Consider the following 24,206-nt stretch of genomic DNA (forward strand, 5'->3'; position numbering starts at 1 on the left):
TCAGTGCATTTGGATCATCAAAAAATTCTTCCTCTATTTTTGTATATATTACTTAAAACAAGAGAAACAATTTGGTTAAAGTGTTTTTGGAAGAGTTAGCCCATTGATATTTATTAAACCGTCTCCCTTCTTCTCCAGTTCCCCACAGTTCTGTTAACGACTTTATCTTCCATTCCATCAGCTCTCCTTCCTTGTCATCCAGTATGTTCTGAAACCTTGGTTTGTAAAATGTCTTTTCCATTTCCAATATTATCATTGTGTCTTCTGAGTTTTCATTTATCTGAGTCTGGTCATTAGTTTCTTCCTTTAGATCATCAATGTTTATGTCAGCATTCTCTAGTTTTCCTTCTATTTTCTGGATTGCTGGTTCCTTCTCTGTAGTTGTTTTCTGAGTTTGTAGATTTAAATTAGAAAATCGTTCTTTTATCTCCTTTGAGTTATTTTTAACCTGCTCACAAGCTAAAGTAATTGTTTTTTTGTATTAATTTCAACAGGGAGAGAATTTCTTTCTGTGTTTCATCAGTATTTTCTTGGTGATATGGCAAGTTAAGGCTACTGGGAGCAGATATTAAAGATAATAAGTAATAATAATAGTAGTAAAGTTGGAAGGGACCTTGGAGGTCATCTAGTCCAACCCCCTGCTCAGGCAGGAAACCCTACCCCATTTCGGACAAATGGCTGTCCAGTCTCTTCTTAAAAACTTCCAGTGTTGGAACATTTACTGCTTTTGGAGGCAGGCTGTTCCACTGATTAATTGTTCTCACTGTCAGGAAGTTTCTCCTTAGTTCTAGGTTGCTTCTCTCCTTGATTAGTTTCCACCCATTGCTTCTTGTCCTGCCTTCAGGTGCTTTGAAAAATAGCTTGATTCCCTCTTCTTTATGGCAGTCCCTGAGATATTGGAATACTGCTATCATGTCCCCCCTTGTCCTTCTCTTTGTTAAACTAGACATACCCAATTCTAGCAACCGTTCCTTATATGTTTTAGCCTCCAGTCTCCCAATCATCTTTGTTGCTCTTCTCTGTACTCTTTCTAGAGTTTCAACATCTTTTTTACATTGTGGTGACCAAAACTGGATGCAGTATTCCAAGTGTGGCCTTACCAAGGCATTGTAGAGTGGTATTAATACTTCACGTGATCTTGATTCTATCCCTCTGTTAATGCAGAGTGGTGGTGTTTTATTATTTAAAGCTGAGTATGAAACTTCCTTTATAAATTTATCCAACCAACTGGCCATTCCTGAATCTCCCCTAAGCAGATATAAGTAAAATTCAAATTTTTCTGTCCAGTAAGAAATATAACCTTTCTGTCCATGAAGAAAAAAAGAACCATTGAAGTTTATTTAACAATCAATATTTATAATCCAAAGTGTTCCATATGTTTCTTCTACAAGAAAATAAATCCACAATACAGTTCTGAAAGTCAGCATTTATGTTCAAAATTCAGACAGGCCAAATTTAGAATATTTGTTATCATCACTGCCACACAGATAGGCAGCCCCCAAGCCTGTTACTTTTTTCTCAGCTGCACTTCTCAATAGTAAAAACTTCCAAGGCCAGCCAAAGTCTTATCTAGTTCTGTGCTTCAAGCCAGGCTTCTTTTAGGCATAAATAAGTTGTAGTGCCATAATTCACTACTGGATGTCATCAACACCATTTTCCAGTTTTTAGATCCAAAACCTATATTGTAAATTTTTCAAGTCTTTTTTTTTAAAGAAAAAGGTCTTAAAAACACTTTTAGTCCCCAATTTTTCAAACTGTATGTATATATTAATTCCAAATAGGTCTTATAGGTTTTGCCATTTTCCCCAAGTAATTAATTCATTGCTTTTCTTTTCTGAGGGAATGGGGCGGAAATTCCCTATCCCTCTTTCATCGGGGAAAGTGCTTTGGGCAGATTTTCAGGAAGAGGTTTTAAAATCATAAAGAGAGGATCAGGTCTCACTCAGGTTCATCTATGTTGCTGTAAAGTTGCTTGGTAGTGCTTGTTGTCTTCTGTTGTCAGCAGCTTCGGACTGGCTATGTGAATGCAGCCAGTCTTTCCCCCGCCGGTTTGGAGGGCTTCCTTGGATCAAACAAGAGGGCTGCCACCCCCCCCCCACATGATCAATGAGAGTCCCTTCCTTGCTTGCCACCTGTATGGGGCAACTTTCAATCCTGTCCAGGGTCCCCCAGCAGGGCAAAACCAAACACGAAAGACGGAGCCCCGTCTTCATGCATCTGCATCACTGTGATGTCAAAACCGGAAGCCACTCCTTCCAGGTTGTCTTCATGGAGTAAAATCTTTTTCTTCTCTGGAAAGTTTATCAAGTAGTTATAAGCTTCCCTTTTTCTCAAGGATTTCTCAACCTTGTTCAGTTCTGCTGAAATGGTGCGAACCGGCTGAATCCCACCACTGGGTAAACCTGTGTACCAGTAGCTTGTGTGAGGAAGCATGGGATTCAGTTTTTGGCTAGGGAGGCAAAATGATCTGATTTGAATGTGATGTACTTCTTTTCATCAAGGTCTCATATTGCACAAAGCACTTTGTTTCTTTATAAAGATAGGTTCTGACACCACATTTATCTATCACCCCCTCCTGTAAGAACTCCCTCAGTGAAGGGAAATCAGAGATGACATCTCTCTGCAAACACTAGGAGACTGATAGCTGGGTCTCTTCTTTTCCTGCCAGGTCCTAGTCAAATGTCTCAATTGCTTAGGCAGGAGCAAATGGCTTTAGTTACTTTTTTAGTGCCTTTAGTGCCATTTAAAGGAAAAGCCTCCATTCCCTACAATAGAAAATCCTTAATTCATGTTATTATTGGATAAAGCACTGTAGCTAGCATTTGAATGAGTATATAGAAGCAAAAATTAATTTTGTGCACTAGTAACAGAAAGAAATGGAAGTGAAAATGAGCTTCTTAGAGATGAATTCATAGTGCTTGCAAATTTAAATTGGCTCATTGCCACGTCTTCCATTTAATGCAGTAGATCCACAAAGATACAAAATGGTTTTCTTCTAAATATTGTTAAAAAGAGACTGGAAAGTTAGCATCTTTATCAAGGAAGCCTAGTTCCAAAAATGAATAAAAGTTCTTTCATAGAGTTTTATTCATAATGTAATTCCATCAGGTTGACTTTTGGCATTAGACAGTTGAGAAAATTGCTCTGACAACCCACCTAGACATAATATGCAAGTACACTGCAATTGGAGGTATAAAATATTTCTAATCCATCCTGTGCAAAGAGTTACTTGAATCCCTTGTGTCACCTTGTTTTAGAATAGTGAAGCTGATGTTACCTGTAGATGGTACATTTTCCAGAAAATCCAGGAAGTATCTTATATTGAAATTTTCTTTTGTAGTCCTGAACAATGTTAACAATTTTTATGTGCCAGCATTATGTCCTCAGGTCTCAGTAGGGCCAAATAAATATTTTTATTTATTTTTAGCAACCAGAGATGGGGTAGCAGATTACCCCAGTACACTGAAAGACAGAGCTTAAATGCATTCAGACTCACCAGCAAAATGTTGACTGGATCTTCCTCAAAAATATTGTTTAATTACCGAGATTTTTCAGAATGCATTTTAGTTGCTTGCTTTTCTAAACTTGATATCTTCCTCAGTATCAGTGCTGATCTGGTTGGCTGGGTCCTGGATGATATATGAATTGTGGAGAGAGATGGGAGATCAGTCTGCACTCTGCCTTTTCTCAGTCATATATATAGCACCCCTTTGTGTACATTTTCATAACCACAACAACCCTAGGAGACAGGCTAGACTGAAAGAGAATACAGGTGGTCCTTGACTTACAATAGGTCATTTAAATGACCGTTCAAAGTTACAAGGGCGCTGAAAAAAGTCACTTATGATTATTTTTCACACTTATGACCATTGCAATATCCCCATGGTCACTTGATCAAAATCCAGACACTTGTCAACTGACTCATATTTATGACGGTTGCAGTATCCCGGAGTCATGTGATCACCTTTTGTGACCTTCTGACAAGCAAAGTCAATGGGGAAGCCAGATTCCCTTAATAACTGTGTTACTTACTTAACAACTGCAGTGATTCACTTAAAAACTGTGGCAAGAAAATTCGTAAAATGGGGCAAAACTCACTTAACAAATGCCACACTTAGCAACATAATTTTGGATGACTGAATCCCATCTAAAAATGTTCACGAACCAACAACGAAAAAGGCTTGAACAGAATAAAGACTTACTTGGTTCAGCTTTCTCTTCCAGCATGCAGCTGCAGACAATATATTGGTGGCCAGGAGGTGTAGTTAATTTGGGGGTGGGGGATGGGTTTATGAAAACTTTGGTAACTAGGAAGATAATATATAGTTGGAGGCACTGCGTGTGAGTAAGCCCAGAATTTTGTGTTCTTTTGCTTTCCCTCATTAATTTTTTTGAAGGGGACTTTTCAAAAACAATGTTAGACATCTTTTTGAGCTTGGACTGGAGACCGTGGATTTCCAAATTGATAGGAAATCATGGGGCTGATATTGAGGCAGAAGAGGTTCTGGGGCACACAAAGAATTCCAAATCACTTATGTCCTGGGCCTGCTGAATGACTCAGCAGGCTTAGGAGGCTGCAGAAGGCCCAGGCAGACCATGTAGTTGCCCGGGACCAGACAGGCTGTCTCCAGCCTTGTGAGTACGTGCAAGGTGGGAGATTAGCCTTGCATTGATAGGCTGATGCTGTCCCTGCAAGGGAAGTATAAAAGAGCCAGCACCATTTCATTTGCTGTTCTATTTGTGAACTCAATAAAGAAGACCCCTTCTCATACCTTGCAGCAAGAGGCATCGAAGAGGCTCCAGGCTGTAATGATGTCAAAGCTAGGCCATCTATCAGAATTTGATATTTCTCACCCTGAGCGCTGGAGCTCCATGTGACTCGAGTAGAGAATTACTTTTGAGTAAACAAGATCCAAGAAGAGGCCCTTAAAGCTGCTACATTGCTGTGGGTCTATGGGCAAGAGACTTTTGACATTGCAGAGAATCTTGTAGCCCCAGCACCACTGGAATCAATTGTATATGCTGACTTAAAGAAGATGCTGCGAGAGCACTTTGAACCCAAGCTCTCAGTAATTGCATGGAGGCATGCCTTTGAGCAGAGGGATCAGAGGCCTGGTGAGTCTGCTGCGGACTTTGTTGCTGCCTTAAGACAAGCAGCTAGGCCGTGTGCATTTAAGGATCTAGAAGAGAGATTCCAGGATCGCTTGGTTTGCGGCCTACGAAGTCATGAGCTGCAACAGAAACTTTTTGCAAAAGAAGATGTCTCATTTCAAGATGCTTTGAGAGATATTGCAGTTGAAGAAGCAGCGGGAGGAGCTGTGAAGGCCGTTTGGCTTGCCAAGAACCCCCCAACGCCTAGCACCATCTATCACGAGGTCACTCGAGAGATTCCAGAAGAGGATCCAGAGTTGGAGGTAGACAGGATTCAGCAGCAAGCAGAAAGAAGGCCTCAGGAAGGTAGACAACAGACAACCTCATTCCCTCAGTGTTTCGGGTGTGGAGGACACCATAAGCACTCTGACTGCCGGTTCCACTCCGCTATCTGCCAGGCATGTGGAAGGCAAGGGCACATTGCCTCTGTCTGTTTGGGTCGCCAGAAGGAATGGTCTCCAGAAGAATTGCCTCTGAAAGGTTCCAAGGTCCCCAGCCAAAACAGAGTGGGCTTCTGCACGTCCCGTAGGGCCGTTTTCAAAACTGGGGTTCACGGGCCACTTAAAAAGAAGCTTCACATTGACATGAAGTTGCAAGGAGTTCCCTTGTCAATGGAGTTGGACACAGGGTCTGCTCTATTGATCATTTCCTTAGACACTTTTAAAAAGATTTGCAGCAGAAGTGGCCTACAAGTTAAACTCAGGCCTTCAAATTTAATCCTTACTGACTTCCAGAATTCCAGAGTCAGTGTAAAGGGGGAGGCCACGCTCATGGTGCAGCATAGGAGTTTTGAAGGGCTGCTAGATGTGGTGGTAGTTGGGGGTGATCGTATGAGTCTTATTGGACTCGATTGGTTTGAGGCCCTTGGAATTCAAGTGACTGGACTTCACAATCTGCAAATGTCAGGCCTTGCAGAAGTTTGCAAGGAGTTTGCTGATATGTTCAGAGCTTGACTCATACAAGGGGCCTCCCACTGCTTTATGTTTAGACCCAGCCATCACACCCATCAGGATCAAGCCTGAAGGGTGCCTTTTGCCCTAAAGAACAAAATAGATGCAGAGCTGGACAAGCTGCTCCAGCAGGGCATCTTAGAACCTGTGGACTCTAGTCCATGGGAAACCCCTATAGTCACGCCACTGAAGGCCAATGGAGAAGTTCGAATTTGTATGGACTATAAATGTACATTTAATAAGGCATTATTTATTTTTTATTTATTTATTAATAAAATTTATATGCCGCCCAATCCCTAGGGACTCAGGGTGGCGTACAAAATTAAAACAATAAATATAACAATAAAATTGCAGCAGCATGCCTACCTGGTGCCTGTGATGAGCCACATTCTGGCCTCACTCAAGGGGGGGGGGGCAAATCTTTGCAAAGCTTGATTTGGCTCAGGCCTATCAACAGCTACTTGTTGATGAGGCAACGGCTGAGGCCCAAACAATTGTGATGCAGCGGGGAGCCTTTAAGGTAAAAAGGCTGCAGTTTGGAGTTAATGTGGCCCCTGGAATATTCCAAAGTGTGATGGAGCGAACACTCCGTGGTATTCCTGAGGTCTGTCCCTACTTTGATGATGTCCTCATTGCTGGGGAGTCATCTGGGAACTTAACTGAAAGGCTGAGGGCTATCTTGCTGTGTTTCTGCCAAGCAGGGCTGAAGCTGAAGCAAGACAAATGTTACCTCCACTGAATTTCTGGGGTTCCATATTGATGCTGAAGGCATCCATCCTGCTGAATCCAAGCTCAAAGCAATTCAGCAGGCCCCAAATCCCAAGTCCAAAAGCGAACTTCAGGCTTTTCTGGGACTGTTAAACTTCTACCGTGCATTTCTATTTCACAAGGCCACAGTGGCTGAGCTGTTACACCAGCTCTTGGGTAAACAGGCTCCTTGGCAGTGGACACAAGTCCATGAAAAGAATTTTTCAGAAGCCAAGGCCTTGCTGGCCTCAAATGCTGTGTTAGCTCATTTCAATGAGCAATTTTCTGTATGCATAACCTGTGATGCATCCCCTTATGGAGTTGGGGCTGTGCTGAATCACCTCAGGACTGATGGGACACAAGTCCCTGTGGCCTACTATTGCAGGACTCTCTCATCTGCAGAGTGTAATTATGTGCAGATTGACAGAGAAGCCTTGGCAATAGTGGCTGGCATAAAGAAATTCCATGATTTCTTATATGGCCGCCACTTCATGGTCTACACAGACCATAAGCCCCTGCTGGGTTTGTTTACAACAAACAAACAAATCTTCACATAATATCTCCACAAATGCTGAGATGGTCAATTTTCCTGTCAGCATATGACTTCACCCTGCTTCACAAACCAGGTAAAGAAATGGGCCATGCAGATTGCCTCAGCAGATTACCTCTACAGCAGGTAGAGGCAGATCCTGCTCCTGCTCTGCACATTCTCTCCATTCAGGAATTGCCTGAATCTCCCCTCAGTGCTAGGGATGTGGCTGCAGAAACTGCCATTGATCACACGCTTATATGTGTGCTGACATGGGTGTTGTCAGGATGGCCTGACACATGTCCTGGTGCAGAATTCCAGAGTTTCTGGCAAAGAAAGCATGAGCTTTCCACTTTCAAGGGCTGTATACTATGGGGTAGCAGGGTAGTCATCCCAGCTTCATTGAGGACCAGAGTCTTGCTCTCTCTGCATGAGGGACATCCAGGAATAATCCGGATGAAGGCGTTTATGCGTAGCCATCTCTGGTGGCCTGGGTTCGATAAATTGATCAAGACCCAGGTTCATGGGTGCCAAGTGTGCCAACAGTCAAGGCCTGAAATGCCTCAGGCCCCTGTACATAAGTGGGAGGAGACACATACTCCATGGTCGAGGCTACACATCATCTACGCTGGGCCCTTTCAGGGGCAATTCTTCCTTCTCCTTGTGGACAGCCATTCCAAGTGGCTAGAGATTGTTCCTGTCTCCTCCACTACTACTGCTAGGACCATCCAGGTGCTGAGAGGAATCTTCGCCTCACATAGTCTTCCAGATGTCCTTGTCTCTGACAACGGACCCCAATTCATGTCTTCTGAGTTTCAGGCTTTTCTTCAAGCCAACTTGATCCAGCATGCCATATCTGTACCGTTCCATCCAGCTTCCAACGGCCAGGCTGAGGGTATGGTGCACATTACCAAAGATGCTTTAAAGAGAATCACTCATGGCAACTGGCATCACAGATTAGCTGACTTTCTTCTTTGCCACTGCACCACACCTTGTACTGCCACTGGGAAGAGCCCAGCTGAACTTCGCTGGGGTTGCAGACTCATTACCAAACTAGACAGGTTGCACCCAGACCGGGTGACTTCACAGGTGTCACAGCCATGGGCACCTAGGAGACTACAGGTGGGTGATCCAGTCTGGGCAAGGAACTATGGACCTGGACATCTCTGGGTGACCGCAGTGGTATGCAAGGTCTCTGGGCCACTGTCATACGAAGTGGCCTTGGACGATGGTCATGTGTTAAGGTGGCACATCGATCAACTATGCTGGAGGCTGCCCAGCAACACTTCTGCTCCTGTCTCTGCTCTCGAGGGGGGGGAAGAAGACCACGATTACAATCGTGGACCACAGTCTCTCCGTGAAAGTGGGGATACACTGGCTCCAGAAGGGGGTTCTGCCTACAAGGTGGCTCCTGACTCAGGCACTGGGTCTATGGATTTGGCCAGCCAACCGGCACTACAGGCTTCTCCATCTGCTGGTCTTGGGCTCACAAGACAGTGCTCCAAGAGGGTTCCATTGTGGACTCAGGGAATTCCACCCCACCAAGGAATTCTGGTCTGGGGTTACAGGCTCCAGCCAGTCAGTACGATGGAGGATCGCTGGATTCAAGGGGACATCTATGTCCTGGTCTGCCAAGCCTGGCAGGCGAGCTTGCAGGCCAGGCGCCCACAACAGCTCTAAGAAGATCAGAGCGAGCAAGGGGTCCCCCACCCAAGCATTTACAAGACTATGTAATGTTCTTGTCAATTCCAGGACAGGCCTAATAGAAAAAAATAGAATGTATGTAAGGGAGGCTTAATAGTTCTCTTGAACTCAGGGCACACTCAGAGTTGGGGTATTTTGTTTGATAGTATTAAACAATATGTGGTATTTGTGTAAATATGAGAAATGTAATGACTGGGTCTGCCTGCGTGCAGGCATAACTGTGTTTAGAAATAACAACATGCTTAATTGAACACATGTATATGTATACTGCTATAAAAAAATAAGTATTCACTTATTGTTTTATCCAAGTGGGGAGGGGTGTTATGTCCTGGGCCTGCTGAATGACTCAGCAGGCTTAGGAGGCTGCAGAAGGCCCGGGCACACCATGTGGTTGCCCGGGACCAGACAGACTGTCTCCAGCCTTGTGAGCAAGTGTAAGGTGGGAGACTAGCCTTGCACTGATAGGCTGATGCTGTCCCTGCAAGGGAAGTATAAAAGAGCTAGTGCCATTTTGTTTGCTGTTCTGTTCTGTTTGTGATCTCAATAAAGAAGTTGTGTTTGTTACACCTGCCTCGCTTCGATGTCTCTGAATCTAAAACAGAACAACTTTTATTACAATAAGTCAACCAAAGGTCTCTGGAAATCCCACAAGAACAGAAGGCAGAAGCATGCTGCCTTCAGTAGTGAATGTGCCATTTCGACATCATGACTAACTGGCAGCTACTGATAGCCTTATTCTTTGCTGAATATGTCTAATGCCGTGCCTGTTGAGTCCTCAGCTAATGGCAATAAGTCACGAAGTATCTCGTAGTTTCAGGAGCCTCTTTATTGTTGTTCTGTAGCCCCGTTACAACTCTGAGGCACGCAAGCCTCTCAGCCTCTCTTAATAACAATTCCCAGGCCAAAAGGCAACATTTAGGCGCGCTGCGCGCCTCATGCATGCGCGCGAGCGCCGGTGCTAGCCAGTCTGGTCCTAGGCAGCTTGCAACTGCCCGGGACCGTTGCAACGTCCTGAGCCTACCTTTGCAGGCTCAGGACACAACACCCCTTCCCCCCGGGCTAAGACTACAACTACATGAATAGTTACACGCGACCTCAACACGAGCGTGGTGTGCCAACCCCAGCTCCAATGGTGCTGGGCTATTGTTCTGGAGATTAATTCCCCAGTGCCCCTATTTCCAATTTTCCACAGAAACACCCTCTTACTGTTTCTGCTTTGCCAGCAGAGTTACAAAATCTTCAAGGTACTTAGGAGATCTCTTAGCTCTCTGTGATCTTATTAGGCCCTGATAATCTCCAATTACATTTTGCCCAGGGGATGATATGGGTTTGCCCCCTTTCTTGGACCTGGTGGTCCCGATGGACCGTGCCCCGTTGCCTGGTCTGCTTGCTTGCCCACCAGGCTCGTCAGACCAGGACTTTGTTCTCTCCATAACCTGGTTGACCTGCCTAGTTGCAGGCTCTCTGGCCCCTCTAGAAGACTGCCACTGTTGGGCAACTCTGTAGAGCCTTCCAGGCCCATACTGGACCTATCGTGAGGCTGCCTTCCTCCACTCCCCAGTTCCATAGTAGGACTGTCTGGGTTTTCAGTACTGCCCCAAAACTCAGTTGCCCCCTCAACTATGCCAGAGATGTCAGAATTGGGATTTGCCCCTCCGACCATCTCCCTGTGTGAATGCCCCCTTCTGGGAACAGTAGCAGTACTGGGCCAACTAGACTGATTGTGTGCCAGTTCTCTTGCAATGTTTGAATTATTAGGATGCTCCCAGTTATTCTCCCTGACTGGAGTGCTGAATGGTGTTAGTGGATGATGAGTATGCCCCCTGGGTGACTCCCTGGCTGGAGTAGGCACTGGTGCCTGTGTGCTATTTGGTTCCCATGAATTCCTGTTCGGAACACTCGCGGAATCTTGTGATAGGCCATCTGTGGCCTCTCTGTTGGTGCCTGGCTGCTGCCAACACCCATCCCTTTGCCCACAGAGGTCCCCCTCCCCTCCTGGAAAAGAACCAGGAGTCTCTGAAGATAAGTCCAGTCTTGTACCCAGCTGGTCGATATGCCGTCGCAGGATACGACCGCCATCCAACGAGACATCATATGACAAGGGACCTGTACCTTACATACTACAGGAGAAACCCACAAGTGACCTGGCCCGTAGTTACGGGTCCATACCGGGGCACCCACTTGCAATTGCCTCGGTGCCCTGGGTTGTGTAACCTTAGAAGGCAGTCTGTCCAGATACAACCGGTCAAGTTTAGTAATCAGTTTGCGCCCCCAGCGAAGTTCAGCTGGGCTTCTCCCAGTAGAAGTTGAAGGTGTGGTGCGGTAAGCAAGAAGAAAATCAGCCAACCTCTGGTGCCAGTCCCCATAGGTCAGTTTCTTTAAAGCATCCTTGGTGATGCGGACCATCCGTTCAGCAATACCGTTGGTGGAAGGGTGGAAAGGCGCAGAGGTGGCATGACGAATCATGTTGGCCTGTAAGAAAGCTTGGAATTCAGAAGAAGTGAATTGAGGGCCATTGTCAGACACCAAAACATCCGGAAGCCCATGTGCAGCAAAAATCCCCCTCAGTACTTGAATGGTCTTTGCAGTGGTGGTGGAAGAGACAGGTACAACCTCAAGCCATTTTGAATAGCTATCAACCAGGACCAAGAAGAATTGACCCTGAAAGGGCCCAGCATAATCGATGTGCACTCTAGACCTTGGTGACTGTGTTTCCTCCCATCTATGTACAGGAGCCTGGGGCATTTCTGGGTGTGAGCGCTGACAAAGGTGGCATGTGTGCACCTTAGCCTCAATTTCCTTGTCTAAACCAGGCCACCACAAATGGCTGTGCGCAAGCGCCTTCATTCGTACAATGCGAGAATGACCCTCGTGAAGGGAACCTAAGAACCTAAACCTCATTGAGGTAGGAATGACAACTCTGCTGCCCCACAGCAGACAACCCTGAAAGGTGGATAACTCATGTCTCTTAAGCCAGAAACTCTGAAACTCAGTGCCTGGACAACTCTGCGCCTGAATGGAAAGGATGTTGATGGCAGGGGCAGGATCAGCCTCCACTACTTGTAAGGGTAATCTACTGAGGCCATCAGCATGGCCCATTTCTTTGCCAGGTTTGTGAATTAAAGAAAAATCATAGGCTGACAGAAAGATTGACCATCTCAGCATCCTGGGGGAGATGATATGGGAGTTTGTTTGTTTGTGGTAAACAACCCCAACAGAGGTTTATGGTCAGTGTAGACTGTGAAATGTCTGCCATATAAAAATCATGGAATTTTTTTTAATTCCAGCAATAACAGCTAAGGCCTCCCTATCTATCTGGGCATAGTTTCGCTCAGCAGAAGACAAGGTTCTGGAGTAGTACGCAACAGGAACCTGAGTTCCATCCGGTCTAAGGTGGCTAAGTACTGCTCCCACCCCATAAGGGGAGGCATCACAAGCGATGCACACAGGGAGAGTTTCATTAAAATGTGCAAGTACATTATTGGATGTGACTAAGGTCTTAACCTCATTGAAGCTTGCTTCATGTGCTTGTGACCACTGCCACACTGCCTGTTTGTCCAGAAGCCTTTGAAGTGGTTCAGCTACATTAGCCTTGTTAGGAATAAATGAATTATAGGAATTCAAGAGGCCCAGGAAAGCTTGTAGTTCAGCTTTGGACTTAGGCCTAGGAGCTTGCATGGTAGCTTTTAATTTGGACTCAGCAGGATGAATCCCATTGGCATCAATTTTGAATCCCAGAAAATCTGTAGAAGGCACCCCAAATTTACATTTGTCCTTTTTAAGTTTGAGGCCTGTTTTCCGGAACCACAGCAGGACAGCCCTCAATCTCTCAGCTAAATTTTGAGTGGAATCTCCAGCAATTAAGACATCATCAAAATAGGGGCAAACCCCTGGTATACCCCTCAAGGTATTTTCCATTACGCTTTGGAAAATTCCAGGAGCCACATTTACTCCAAATTGTAGCCTTTTGACTTTGAATGCCCACTTGTGTGTTACAATGATTTGTGCTACAGCAGCAGCCTCATCAACAGGTAACTGTTGATAAGCCTGTGCTAAATCTAGCTTTGCAAAAACACGCCCCCCCCCCTTTGAGGGAAGCCAGAATATGGCTGACTACAGGTACAGGATAGGCATATTGTTGCAATGCCTTATTTAGAGTGCATTTGTAATCTGCACAGATGTGAATGTCCCCATTAGCCTTAAGAGGCGTGACTATGGGAGTTTCCCAAGGACTGGAGTCAACAGGTTCTAAGACTCCTTGCTGAATCAATTTGTCCAATTCAGCATCAATTTTCCCTTTTAAAGCAAAAGATACTCTTCTTGCTTTTACTCTGATAGGAGTTACAGTGGGGTCCAATTTTAAGGAAACTGGGGGCCCTTTGTATGTGCCCAGCTGTGGGCTGAAAACATCTGCAAATTCTTTGCAGACTTCCTGTAGATCTACTGTTTGCAAGCTATTGAGCCCTGTAACTTGTATTCCCAAGGCCTCAAACCAATCGAGTCCTATGAGACTCGTGCGCTCACCCCCCACTATCAATACATCTAATGGACCTTCAAAATCCTTATATTGTACGTTAAGGGTGGCCTCCCCCTTAACACACACTTTGGAGTTTTGAAAGTCTGTTAGAACTCTATTAGAAGGCCTAAGCTTGGCCTGGAACCCACTACCAGAATAAATCTTTCTGAATGTGTGAATGGAAATGATTGAAAGTGCAGACCCAGTGTCTAGTTCCATGACCAATGGAACTCCTTGCAACTTCACCTTAAGTGACAGTTTCTTTTTGAGTGGCTTGTGTGTGCCTGTCCTATAAATGCTTCTTCGTGAAGCACAGAAACCCACCCTGTTTTGGCTGGGGACCCTGGTACTTTTCAGGTGCAATTCTTCTCGGGGTTGTACCTTCTGATGGCCCAGACACACAGCTGCTATGTGGCCTTGCTTTCCACATGCTCTACAGATTGCAGAACGGAACCTGCAGTCGGTCCTCTTGTGGCGACCTCCACACCCAAAGCACTTGGGTACAGCTGAAGACTTTTCTTTGCCTTCCTTCTGCTTCCCTTCTTTGGTTGGGTAGAGATGATCTACTTCTTCATCAGGTTCTTCTTCTGAGCTCCCTTGGGCTCCCTCATGGTACACGGAAACAGCTTCTGGAGTACTTCTGATAGGCCTCATATTCTTGATTGCCCCACCTGCTGCCTCTTCTGCAGTAACCTCTCTCAAGGCATCTTGGAACGATATGTCTTCTTTAGCAAAAAGTCTCTGCTGCAAGTCTCTGTCCCTAAGCCCACATACAAATCTGTCTCTCAGCCTTTCCTCTAAGTCTTTAAACTCACAGGGCTTAGCCGCTCTTCTCAAAGCTGCAATGTATTCTTTAGCTGATTCACCAGCCCGTTGATCCCTCTGTTCAAAAGTATGTCTCCATGCAATAACAGACAACTTGGGCTGAAAATGTTCTTTTAGTAATTTCTTTAAATCTGTGTAGGTAACAGATTCAAGAGGTACAGGGGCTGCTAAATTTTCAGCAATTTCAAATGCATCTTGACCACAAACACACAGCAGGGTGGTGGCCTTTAAGCCATCTTCTCTCACTTGATTTACTCTGAAATAGTTTTCTACTCTGGCCACATAAGACTCCCATCTTTCTGGATGCGTAACATCAAACTCAGAAAGTCTTCCTATCTTTGCCATTTTTGCAGTAGTACGGAAAGGGTCTATCAGCCAGCTTACCTCCAACGACGCTGTATTGGCAGGCAGTTGCTGAGTTTAATGCTGTCTTCCTTGCTGCTTTCAGGACTCCAGGGTAAGCTTACAATTTCTTCAATTAATTATAAGGCATCCCATCCTCGTCGCCAGTGTTGAGTCCTCAGCTAATGGCAATAAGTCATGAAGCATCTCGTAGTTTCAGGAGCCTCTTTATTATTGTTCTGTAGCCCCGTTACAACTCTGAGGCACGCAAGCCTCTCAGCCTCTTTTAATAACAACCCCCGGGCCAAAAGGCAACATTTAGGCGCATGGCGAGCGAGCGCCGGCGCCAGCCAGTCTGGTCCTGGGCAGCTTGCAACTGCCCGGGACCGTTGCAACATCCTGAGCCTGCCTTTGCAGGCTCAGGACACAACAGTGCCCATTTCAAATCATCAGCCCTCATCCCTTTTCTTAGCAGAGCATTTTGTAAATTCATTAGGTATTCTGTCAAATGCATTTGATTGCCTGCCAATAACTTTCATTGACCTACAATCATTTATGAGACAAGAAAGCCCCCTTCCTATCTATTTTCTCCACACCTTGTTGAAGTTTATATAGTTTTTTCAACATTGCCCATCTCTCTTTTTCTTAATTAAAATAAAAATAAAAACCCAAATGCTATAATTTGTGAGGAAAAGAATACCAAAACTCAACCCTATAGTGTCATTCCTTATGGCCTAGAGCTATGCTGGCTCAGGAGTTCTGGGAGTTGAAGTCCATGAGTCATAAAAGAGCCTAGTCTAGAGAATTGAAGGTGGAAGAAACATTTGGATGTTTCTTCATATACGTACCAGTCACATTAAAAAAAAATTCTTCTCACAAATATGGGAAGAATAGGAATCAAGAGTCTGAGGTGTGGGAATCTAGAAGAGGGAGACCAGTGAAAAAAACTGTATTGTGAAACTTTAAGGCAAACTTTGCTCCTTACATGAGGTGTGGTACATCATGAGCCAGGTACAAAGAAGCAGAGCTCTTGCGTCACATCAAAACACATATTTCCTCATTGTGGAAACTAATGCCTATGCTAGGAATATGACTTGAGATTGTACTTAAAGATCACAATCTGTCTCTTTTTCCATCAAGTAATTTATTTGCAATTCTGGTCTGCTTTACAGGATTTGGGGAATGAACCTTAAAGTGTTCAAAAGAATAGCAGGATACAGATGTATATGGTGAAGAAATCCAGAAATATAACTGCATTTCTAAAGTGAGTATTAAATGATTTTTTTTTTCACAACTCGTGAAGGGGTTGAACCTCCCTGGACATAAGTTGCAACAGTGGGCCTTATTTCCAAATTGGATTGGACTGTAAATGAATGTCTATTATTCTAATTGAGTTTTATTGCCTAGGATTCATATGGTCACAAATCAGATCACTTAAATCTATGGTAATTTTACATTACACTGATTTCAATAGGTCTTGTCCAAACATGCAGGGCAGAACAATTCCACCTTGTCCTCTGGAGCCCTCTAAGCTTGAGTACTGCAAGAAATCCAATGGTCAGAAAGGCAGAATGGAGAAAAGTTAATTCACAGCTTTTTACTGGCATCTCAGATTCTAATATAGGGAAGAACTGGTCTTGGAGGGGTGGCTAAAGGGTGAACAAAGGACTTCCATCTATGTTACATTTGCTATAGCATATCCACCCACTGCAAAGTTGCAAGCTTTCTTTCTTGCAAAATAGTCATAGCAACATGTGTAGTATTTCACTTGTTTTTCTAATATAGATCATTAATGCACAGCCAGGCCTGGGGAATCTCTGATACACCAGATTCTTTGAATTAAACTCCCAGAATCCCTAATGAAGTGGAATGCTGAGAATGATTGTGCAGCAGCACCTATAATGTCTAATACATCATCTAATTCTGTATAAAGTATTCTTAAAAAAGGATTCCCAAAATAGCTACAAAGAAGTTGGCAATCATTTCATAAAATTTAATTGTGAAATTACGTAGGAGTTGCCTGTCTGTTGAAGTGAAAATAGAGAAATCATACTATCTATGAGGAAACTGCTGCAATCAGAGCAGACACCATTATTTTAGGCATTATTAAGTGAATATAATAAAATATTCCATCAAGCATATGTAACTGTGTGTAGGTATAGGTATAAGTGTAAAAAAACAAATAGATGATAGATTAGATGAAGACAGATAGATAAATGATAGATGAAAGATAATGATAGATAGATAGATAGATAGATAGATAGATAGACAGACAGACAGACAGACAGACAGACAGACAGACAGACAGACAGACAGACAGACAGAAACAGGGCTTTTTTTTCTCATAGAATGCCCAGAACGGAGTTCCGGCACCTTTTTTGGATGGAACCTTTTAGAGTAGGCAAGGCGGGTTGTATGATGTGTGTGAGTTCCGGCACCTTTTTTTTTTTTTTTTTAGAAAAAAAGCATTGGATAGATAGATAGATAGATAGATAGATAGATAGATAGATAGATAGATAGATAGATAGATAGATAGAAATGGATCAAGCATATAAGGGTACATTGAAATTTGGGATGTCTTTGAGTGTTCCTTTAGAGAGCTTTTTAAATACAAAGTAATTATTTTCACATCAAAAGCCAAAGAGGAATCAATGGCAAGATAGATAGATAGATAGATAGATAGATAGATAGATAGATAGATAGATAGATAGATAGACAGACAGACAGATAGACAGACAGACAGACAGACAATGTTAGTTATCAGTTTCCTACTCTGATAAATCTGAACCACCATGGATCAGACATGCTGTCACTTGATTTCCTGAATTAAATTGTTCCAATCACTGAAGATATTTTTCTAAATGTCACTCAGCACGGAGGTTTGTGGAGTTTCATTTTTATTTGAAGATGAAAAATGAGTGTTCTTGAAATATCAGAGTTTAAGATAGTATTGTGTATATTGAAGCTCTGTAAAAAATAACTTGGGTTGAATAATTCCATCATATTGTCATTTTTATATCATTTTATTATATTGCTTGTTAACAGTACAGAGTTAGGTGAGATGGGTGGTATAGAAATTTGATAAATAAATAAATAAATAAATACATAAATAAATTTACCATACAATAGGCATGATAATGTTATGAAGACAATTTGTTAAAACCATATTTTAACAAAACTATATTTTCTTCACTTAGTGGAGGAATCCTTTTAAAATTCTACCTTTTTCTTACTTAATGAAGTATCACAGTTACCATTTAAGTAAATGGCAGACTTGGAATTATCCCTATGTTTCTTCCAAATATCTGCTTTATTCCATCTCTATGTGTCTGTCTGTCTGTCTATCATCTATCTATCTGTCTATCATCTATCAATCTGTCTATCATCTATCTATCCATCTATCTATCTATCTATCTATCTATCTATCTATCTATCTATCTATCTATCTATCTATCTATCGTCTGTCTGTGTATCTATATCTATACACACAGAGAGAGGAGAAATCACACTGGAAAGACAATTAGACATGACTCCTCCCTCTTCTCCTACCCTCTCTGTGACTACCTATGTAACTATTGATGGATTTATCCATATAATGTATAGCAAATTATGCCTATCCTCTGTTGCTTTTCATCAGAAAGAAAAGAAAAAGAAAAGAAAAAAATATATGAGGGGAAAAAAGAGAAAGGAAAAAGAGAGAAGATGCATTGGAATTCTCACCAGATAAAATTTCTGTCCTGTGGCACTTTCATGCTTGGAAGAAAATACTCACCACATATACCATGTATGTGGTATGTAATTGATAAAAATCTTGTGCTAACGTGGGTATCTTTTAGAATTCCACCAGAATGTTCTATTGGCATCATCTGTTGTAGTTTACCTCTATTGTTGATTTGCAGTTACAGTAGACATCTATCCTTCCATCTGTATTCATAACAGCTCCTCTATTATTCATAAAGTATTAGAGAAAAGGCAGGAAGCATCATCCTAAACTATTCTCTGACTGACTGTCATTTTGAATCAGTTTCTAAAATGTAATAATTTTATGAAATACTAAGCCAAATCAGCATGAACATAAGCTTCAAGTCCTTAAGTTAGTGGGAATAAATATTTCTTCATCACCAGGACAATGGACAGACAGAGATCAGCAGAAGGCATTCATGAAAGTATTTGTGCATATACTTTAGCTTCTTTACTGATTGAAAATGACAGATCTCATATATACATAATCACTGATTGCTTTTTGAATTCTCATCAGCAAAATAAAACATCCAAAAGCCAACTGAATTAATACCTATCTGATCAAAAACTTATAGATCGGTCAATCCAAATTAAATAGTCATGCTACCAGTAAGTCTATGCTAATTTAGCTAAAAATAAATAAAAAAGAAAACACTGGAGAGGCATGCAGAAAGAACGAAATTCCCAAAAGGATATCTTAACTGAGAAGGCTTTTTTTTTCTAACTCTGGATTACAAACCACAACACCCACATTGTTATTACTTTTATCACACTATTTCGATTCTCTTGAAAACCTTTTGGAAAACAGAATGGATAAATTCACCTTGATGAGTTTCCAGGTCAGTTTGTAATTGATCACATAAACAGCCCAGTACAAATCATTCTGCATGATTATCCTTACAATTTTTCTTTATTTTTCTTTTTTGGTTTGGAAAAAGATTTGGGACCCTTTTTCCCTGGATTCCAAAACAAAAAGTTAATGTTGCACAAAATCAACATTTATGTGCTTATTCCTTTATTTATTCTTCTACTATCTACTCCACACAATCAAATAACTCTTGTGGCTTACATAGAGTATAAAATAAGTTAAAACAGCCACAATCTCATTAAAATCCCAACTATGTTCAAATTCAAATCTGTAGTTGTCCTAAAAGATTGCCAACTTTTGTCTAAAAATATACAACTAAATTTAAAAAAAAAGCAGTATTGAATAACTTGACCATCTAGATTCATAGTTACCGTGTTTCCCCAAAAATAAGACCAGGGGTTTTTTTTTCCTCCAAAAGAGGCACCAGGTCTTATTTTCATGGGGTGTCTTTTCCACTCACCTCCGGCACCAACAGTCCCATCCGCCCAGCCTTCTGGGGCCGAAGGAGCAACTTCATTTTGCAGCTGAGAATGGAGCTCTGGCTTGCAGCAAAGGTCTTTCCGGAAGGCCCCTGCAACTGAGAAACAAACTATGGATTAAATCTATATCTTGGTTCTCGGCTGCAGGGGCCTTCTGGAAAGGCCTGACTATGAAATGCAGACCTGGGGATGCTATAGAAGAACTGGGCCAGTGAGGAGAGGCCTGGCTGACAGGTAAGTGGGTATGGGGTGCCTAGGGCAGCTCAACAACCCCACCCCCACCCTAGCTTGGTTTTTAGGTGTGTGCCTTGCCCCAAAACTATGGCTTAAATTTGGGGTAGGGCTTATATTAGGCACTCCTCCAAATCAAGCTAGGGCTTATTTTCGAGGTAGGTCTTACTTATGGGGAAACACAGTAATGCATTTATTATAGGCAAGGCTGCCATCAGTGAGTGTTTGAGCCGCTAAATTGATGTCTAGTTTATGATCCCTTAAGTCAGTTACAGTTATGTCAAAACAGTTTTCAAATAAATTGTATTTGAAAACTTGTATTTGGAAAAATCCTTTGAGGAAGCTGGTGAGTTGGGATAACCTCTGACAGAACTTCACATTTCTTTTTTTGCATTTTTCACATCTTGAGGTATGAGAAGGTGAGTGTATATTTTTGATGGGTACAGTGGAATCTTCATTGTACCCATAAAAATGAACAAAACTGAGTTCATGAACATTTGCAGTCATGGAAATTAATTTTTTGAGGCAATGATTAAATTATTTAATGCTTAAATGACAGGTCCGTTGTCAACAAAGCCCCCCTTGTCTGTGATTTAATATTGGACAGCGGGGTGGACCTGGCATGTATAACCGAAACCTGGCTGGGCCCTGAGGGGGGTGTTTCCCTCTTGGAGATGTGCCCAGACGGGTTTGTGGTGCTTCATCAGCCTCGACATCAGGGCAGGGGTGGGGGAGTGGCAGTCATCACTCGGAAGTCCTTGAGTCCTCGTGGGATTCCTGCCCCGGAGGTTGTTGGGTGTGAGTCTCTCCTATTGAAGTTGGGTTCACGGGTTCGGTTGGGCTTGCTGCTGACATACCTACCTCCCAGCTGCGTTGCAACAGCCCTGCCTGCATTGCTGGAGTCAGTAGCCGGGTTGGCGTAGGAGTTCCCCAGACTTATAGTACTGGGGGACTTTAACCTACCATCACTCGGCGATCGCTCAGAGGCGGTGCAGGAGTTCATGGCTTCCATGGCAACCATGGACCTGACCCAGGTAATTCAGGATCCAACTCATAGGGGTGGTCACACACTCGACCTTGTGTTTCTCTTGGGGCAATGGAGACATGATCTGGAATTAAGGGGAATAGAGATCTTGCCCTTGTCATGGGCAGATCATTTCCTATTGAGGCTGGACTTCAGAACATCACTCCCCCATCGCAGGGAGAGGGAGCCGACTAGGTGGTTCCGCCCCAGGCGCCTAATGGACCCAGATCGGTTCCAGGAGGAGCTTGGGGAAATACCTGACTCCCTTGTCCACAACTCGTCCGGGTCCCTGGTTGCGGCCTGGAATGAGGCGGCGTCCGGGGCCCTGGATCGAATTGCGCCTTTGCGACCTCTCTGTGGTGGTGGTCCCCGGAGGGCGCCTTGGTTTACTGAGGAGCTCCGGGAGATGAAGCGCCACAAGAGATGTCTAGAGCGACGTTGGAGGGCCAGTAACTCTGAATCTGACCGATCACTATTAAGAGCCTATCTTAGGACTTATTTAGTGGCGATAAGGGCGGCAAAGCGTGTTCACTTTTCCACACTTATTGCGTCCGCAGAATCTTGCCCGGCCGCCTTGTTTAGGGTGACCCGCTCCTTTCTTAAAGTGGAGGAGGCGGAGGAACCCTTGCAGGGGAGAGCTGAGGAGTTTGTTCAGTTTCTTTCGGACAAAATCGCTCAGATTCAGAGAGATCTGGACTCCGACTGGGCAGTGCCAGCCGAGTTGCCAGGGGCTGGTCTTAGTCATGTTATCTGGAGCGAGTTTGAGCCTGTGACCCCTGATGAAGTGGACAAGGCCGTGAGGGCAATGAATGCCGCCACCTGTTTATTGGACCTGTGCCCTTCCTGGCTGGTTTCTGCCAGTAGGGAGGTGACATGAGGCTGGCTCCAGGCGATAATCAATGCCTCCTTGATGGAGGGGTCTTTCCTGCAACCTTTAAAGGAAGCGGTGGTGAGGCCCCTCCTCAAGAAGCCTTCCCTGGACCCAGCTGTTTTGAAGAACTTTCGTCCCGTCTCCAACCTCCCCTTTGTGGGGAAGGTTGTAGAGAAGGTGGTGGCGTCCCAACTCTTGCGATCCTTGGATGAAACTAATTATCTGGACCCTTTTCAATCTGGTTTCAGGCCCGGCTACAGCACTGAGACTGCTTTGGTCGCACTGACCGATGACCTCTGGCAAGCCCGGGATAGGGGTTATTCCTCTATCCTGGTGCTTCTTGACCTCTCAGTGGATTTCGATACCATCGACCATGGTATCCTTCTGCGTCGTCTCGGAGAGGTGGGGGTGGGCGGCACCGTATTGCGGTGGTTCTCCTCCTACCTCTCTGACAGGTCGCAGTCGGTGTTGGCGGGCGGACAGAGATCGACCCCTAGGCACCTCGATCATGGGGTGCCTCAGGGCTCGGTCCTGTCCCCCCTCCTTTTTAACATCTACATGAAACCGCTGGGTGAGATCATTCGGCGACACGGGGTGAGGTATCATCAGTATGCGGATGATACCCAATTATATATCTCCACCCCGTGTCCTTTCAGTGAAGCAGTCGACGTGATGTGCCGGTGCCTGGAAGATGTGAGGGTCTGGATGGGGGTGAACAGGCTTAGACTCAACCCTGACAAGACCGAGTGGCTCTGGGTCTTGCCTCCCAAAGGCCAACTGGATGGTCCATCATTAGTCCTGGGGGGGGCAAATTTACCTCCCTCAGTGCAGGCACGCAACTTGGGTGTCCTCCTGGACTCACAGCTAAATTTGGAACAACATCTATCAGCTGTGGCCAGGGGGACCTTTGCACAGGTTCGCCTAGTGCACCAGTTGCGGCCTTATTTGGACTGGGAGGCTTTACTCACAGTCACTCATGCCCTTGTCATCTCAAGAATGGATTACTGTAACGCGCTCTACATGGGGCTACCCTTGAAGAGCGTTCGGAGGCTGCAGTTCGTTCAGAATGCAACCGCGAGAGTGATTGTGGGCGCGCCAAGGTACGCCCACGTGTCACCTATCCTCCGCGAGCTGCACTGGCTTCCTGTGGGTCTCCGGATGCAATTCAAGGTGTTGGTTATCACCTTTAAAGCCCTTCATAGCATAGGGCCAGGTTACTTACAGGACCGCATTCTGCCGCACAGTTCCCAGAGACTGGTGAGGTCCCATAGATTGGGCCTCCTTCAGGTCGCGTCGGCCAGACAATGTCGGCTGGCGGGCCCTCGGGGAAGGCCCTTTTCTGTGGTGGCTCCGACATGATGGAATCAACTTCCCCCCGAGGTTCGAACTACTCCCACCCTGCCGGCCTTTAAGAAAGCTGTTAAAACTCTCCTGTTCCGGCAGGCCTGGGGCTGATGTCCCCGGGGGGGGGGCGGGATATGATCGGACTCGCGGTATGACTGTATTATTTTATTGTTTTATGATTGTTTTAATCTGTGTACGCCGCCCTGAGTCCTTTGGGATTGGGCGGCATATAAATAAAATTAAATACAAATACAATATTTTAAAAAAAGGAGAACTGAGCAAGTCTAACGTTAATATTAAAAACAATCTGGAAATCAGCATTATTTTACTTTCTAAGAGCTTTCCTATGGGAAGGGGGAGAAGGGGCTCAGATGCCAAGAGAATCAACTGGAATTACTTGCCACTTTCTTATCTCTGTAATTGAAAGCATAGGTGGCTACATGTTTTTAAGTTCCTATTGCTATGAAAGCTTGTTCTTAAAAGAATCTGTCCACCCACATTTATTATTATTATTTTGTCTCACACAGTCCTGATTGCTCATGCATTTCAGATTTGTATGCTATCCATAAAAGAAAACAGAGGAGGTCAAGATCAAAAGCTCTGCTTATGCTTGAATGGCACAGGTAAATTTTAACATATTTTCCACTTAAAATCCATGTGTACAACAATCTACTGCTTCCATTTCTCTTTGTGAGGTTGATCTATAGCCATCACATTTTGCAGTGAATCATGTTTTATTAGTCTATTTTTATTAAATGTTATCAATAGATAGACAAACAGAAATAATTCATACATATACACAGAGAGAGAGAGAGAGAGAGAGAGAGAGAGAGAGAGAGAGAGAGAGAGAGAGAAATGTAACATCTTTAATGTTATAAATCTCC

At 44.0% G+C, this 24,206-nt stretch overlaps 1 protein-coding gene across 10 annotated transcripts in view; it reads right to left on the reverse strand.

Moving 5' to 3' along the window:
* LOC120307900 (keratin, type I cytoskeletal 9-like) overlaps window positions 1-24,206 on the reverse strand; it is a 96,850-nt gene that overhangs the window by 55,604 nt on the left and 17,040 nt on the right. For 6 of the 10 annotated variants that reach the window (XR_005556692.1, XR_005556688.1, XM_039343152.1 and 3 more), the window contains one exon: window positions 19,834-19,950. The exons of the other annotated variants lie outside the window; for them this stretch is intronic. Coding sequence is in view for 4 of the 6 variants with exons in the window: in XM_039343152.1 (XP_039199086.1) it covers window positions 19,834-19,950 (117 nt within the window). In the remaining 2 variants the exon portion in view is untranslated. The remainder of the gene's footprint in view (window positions 1-19,833; window positions 19,951-24,206) is intronic. 10 annotated transcript variants of the gene reach the window in all.

Source organism: Crotalus tigris, unplaced genomic scaffold (assembly GCF_016545835.1).
Source record: "Crotalus tigris isolate CLP2741 ecotype Arizona unplaced genomic scaffold, ASM1654583v1 scf7180000017833.3397121, whole genome shotgun sequence".
Lineage (NCBI taxonomy): Eukaryota > Metazoa > Chordata > Lepidosauria > Squamata > Viperidae > Crotalus > Crotalus tigris.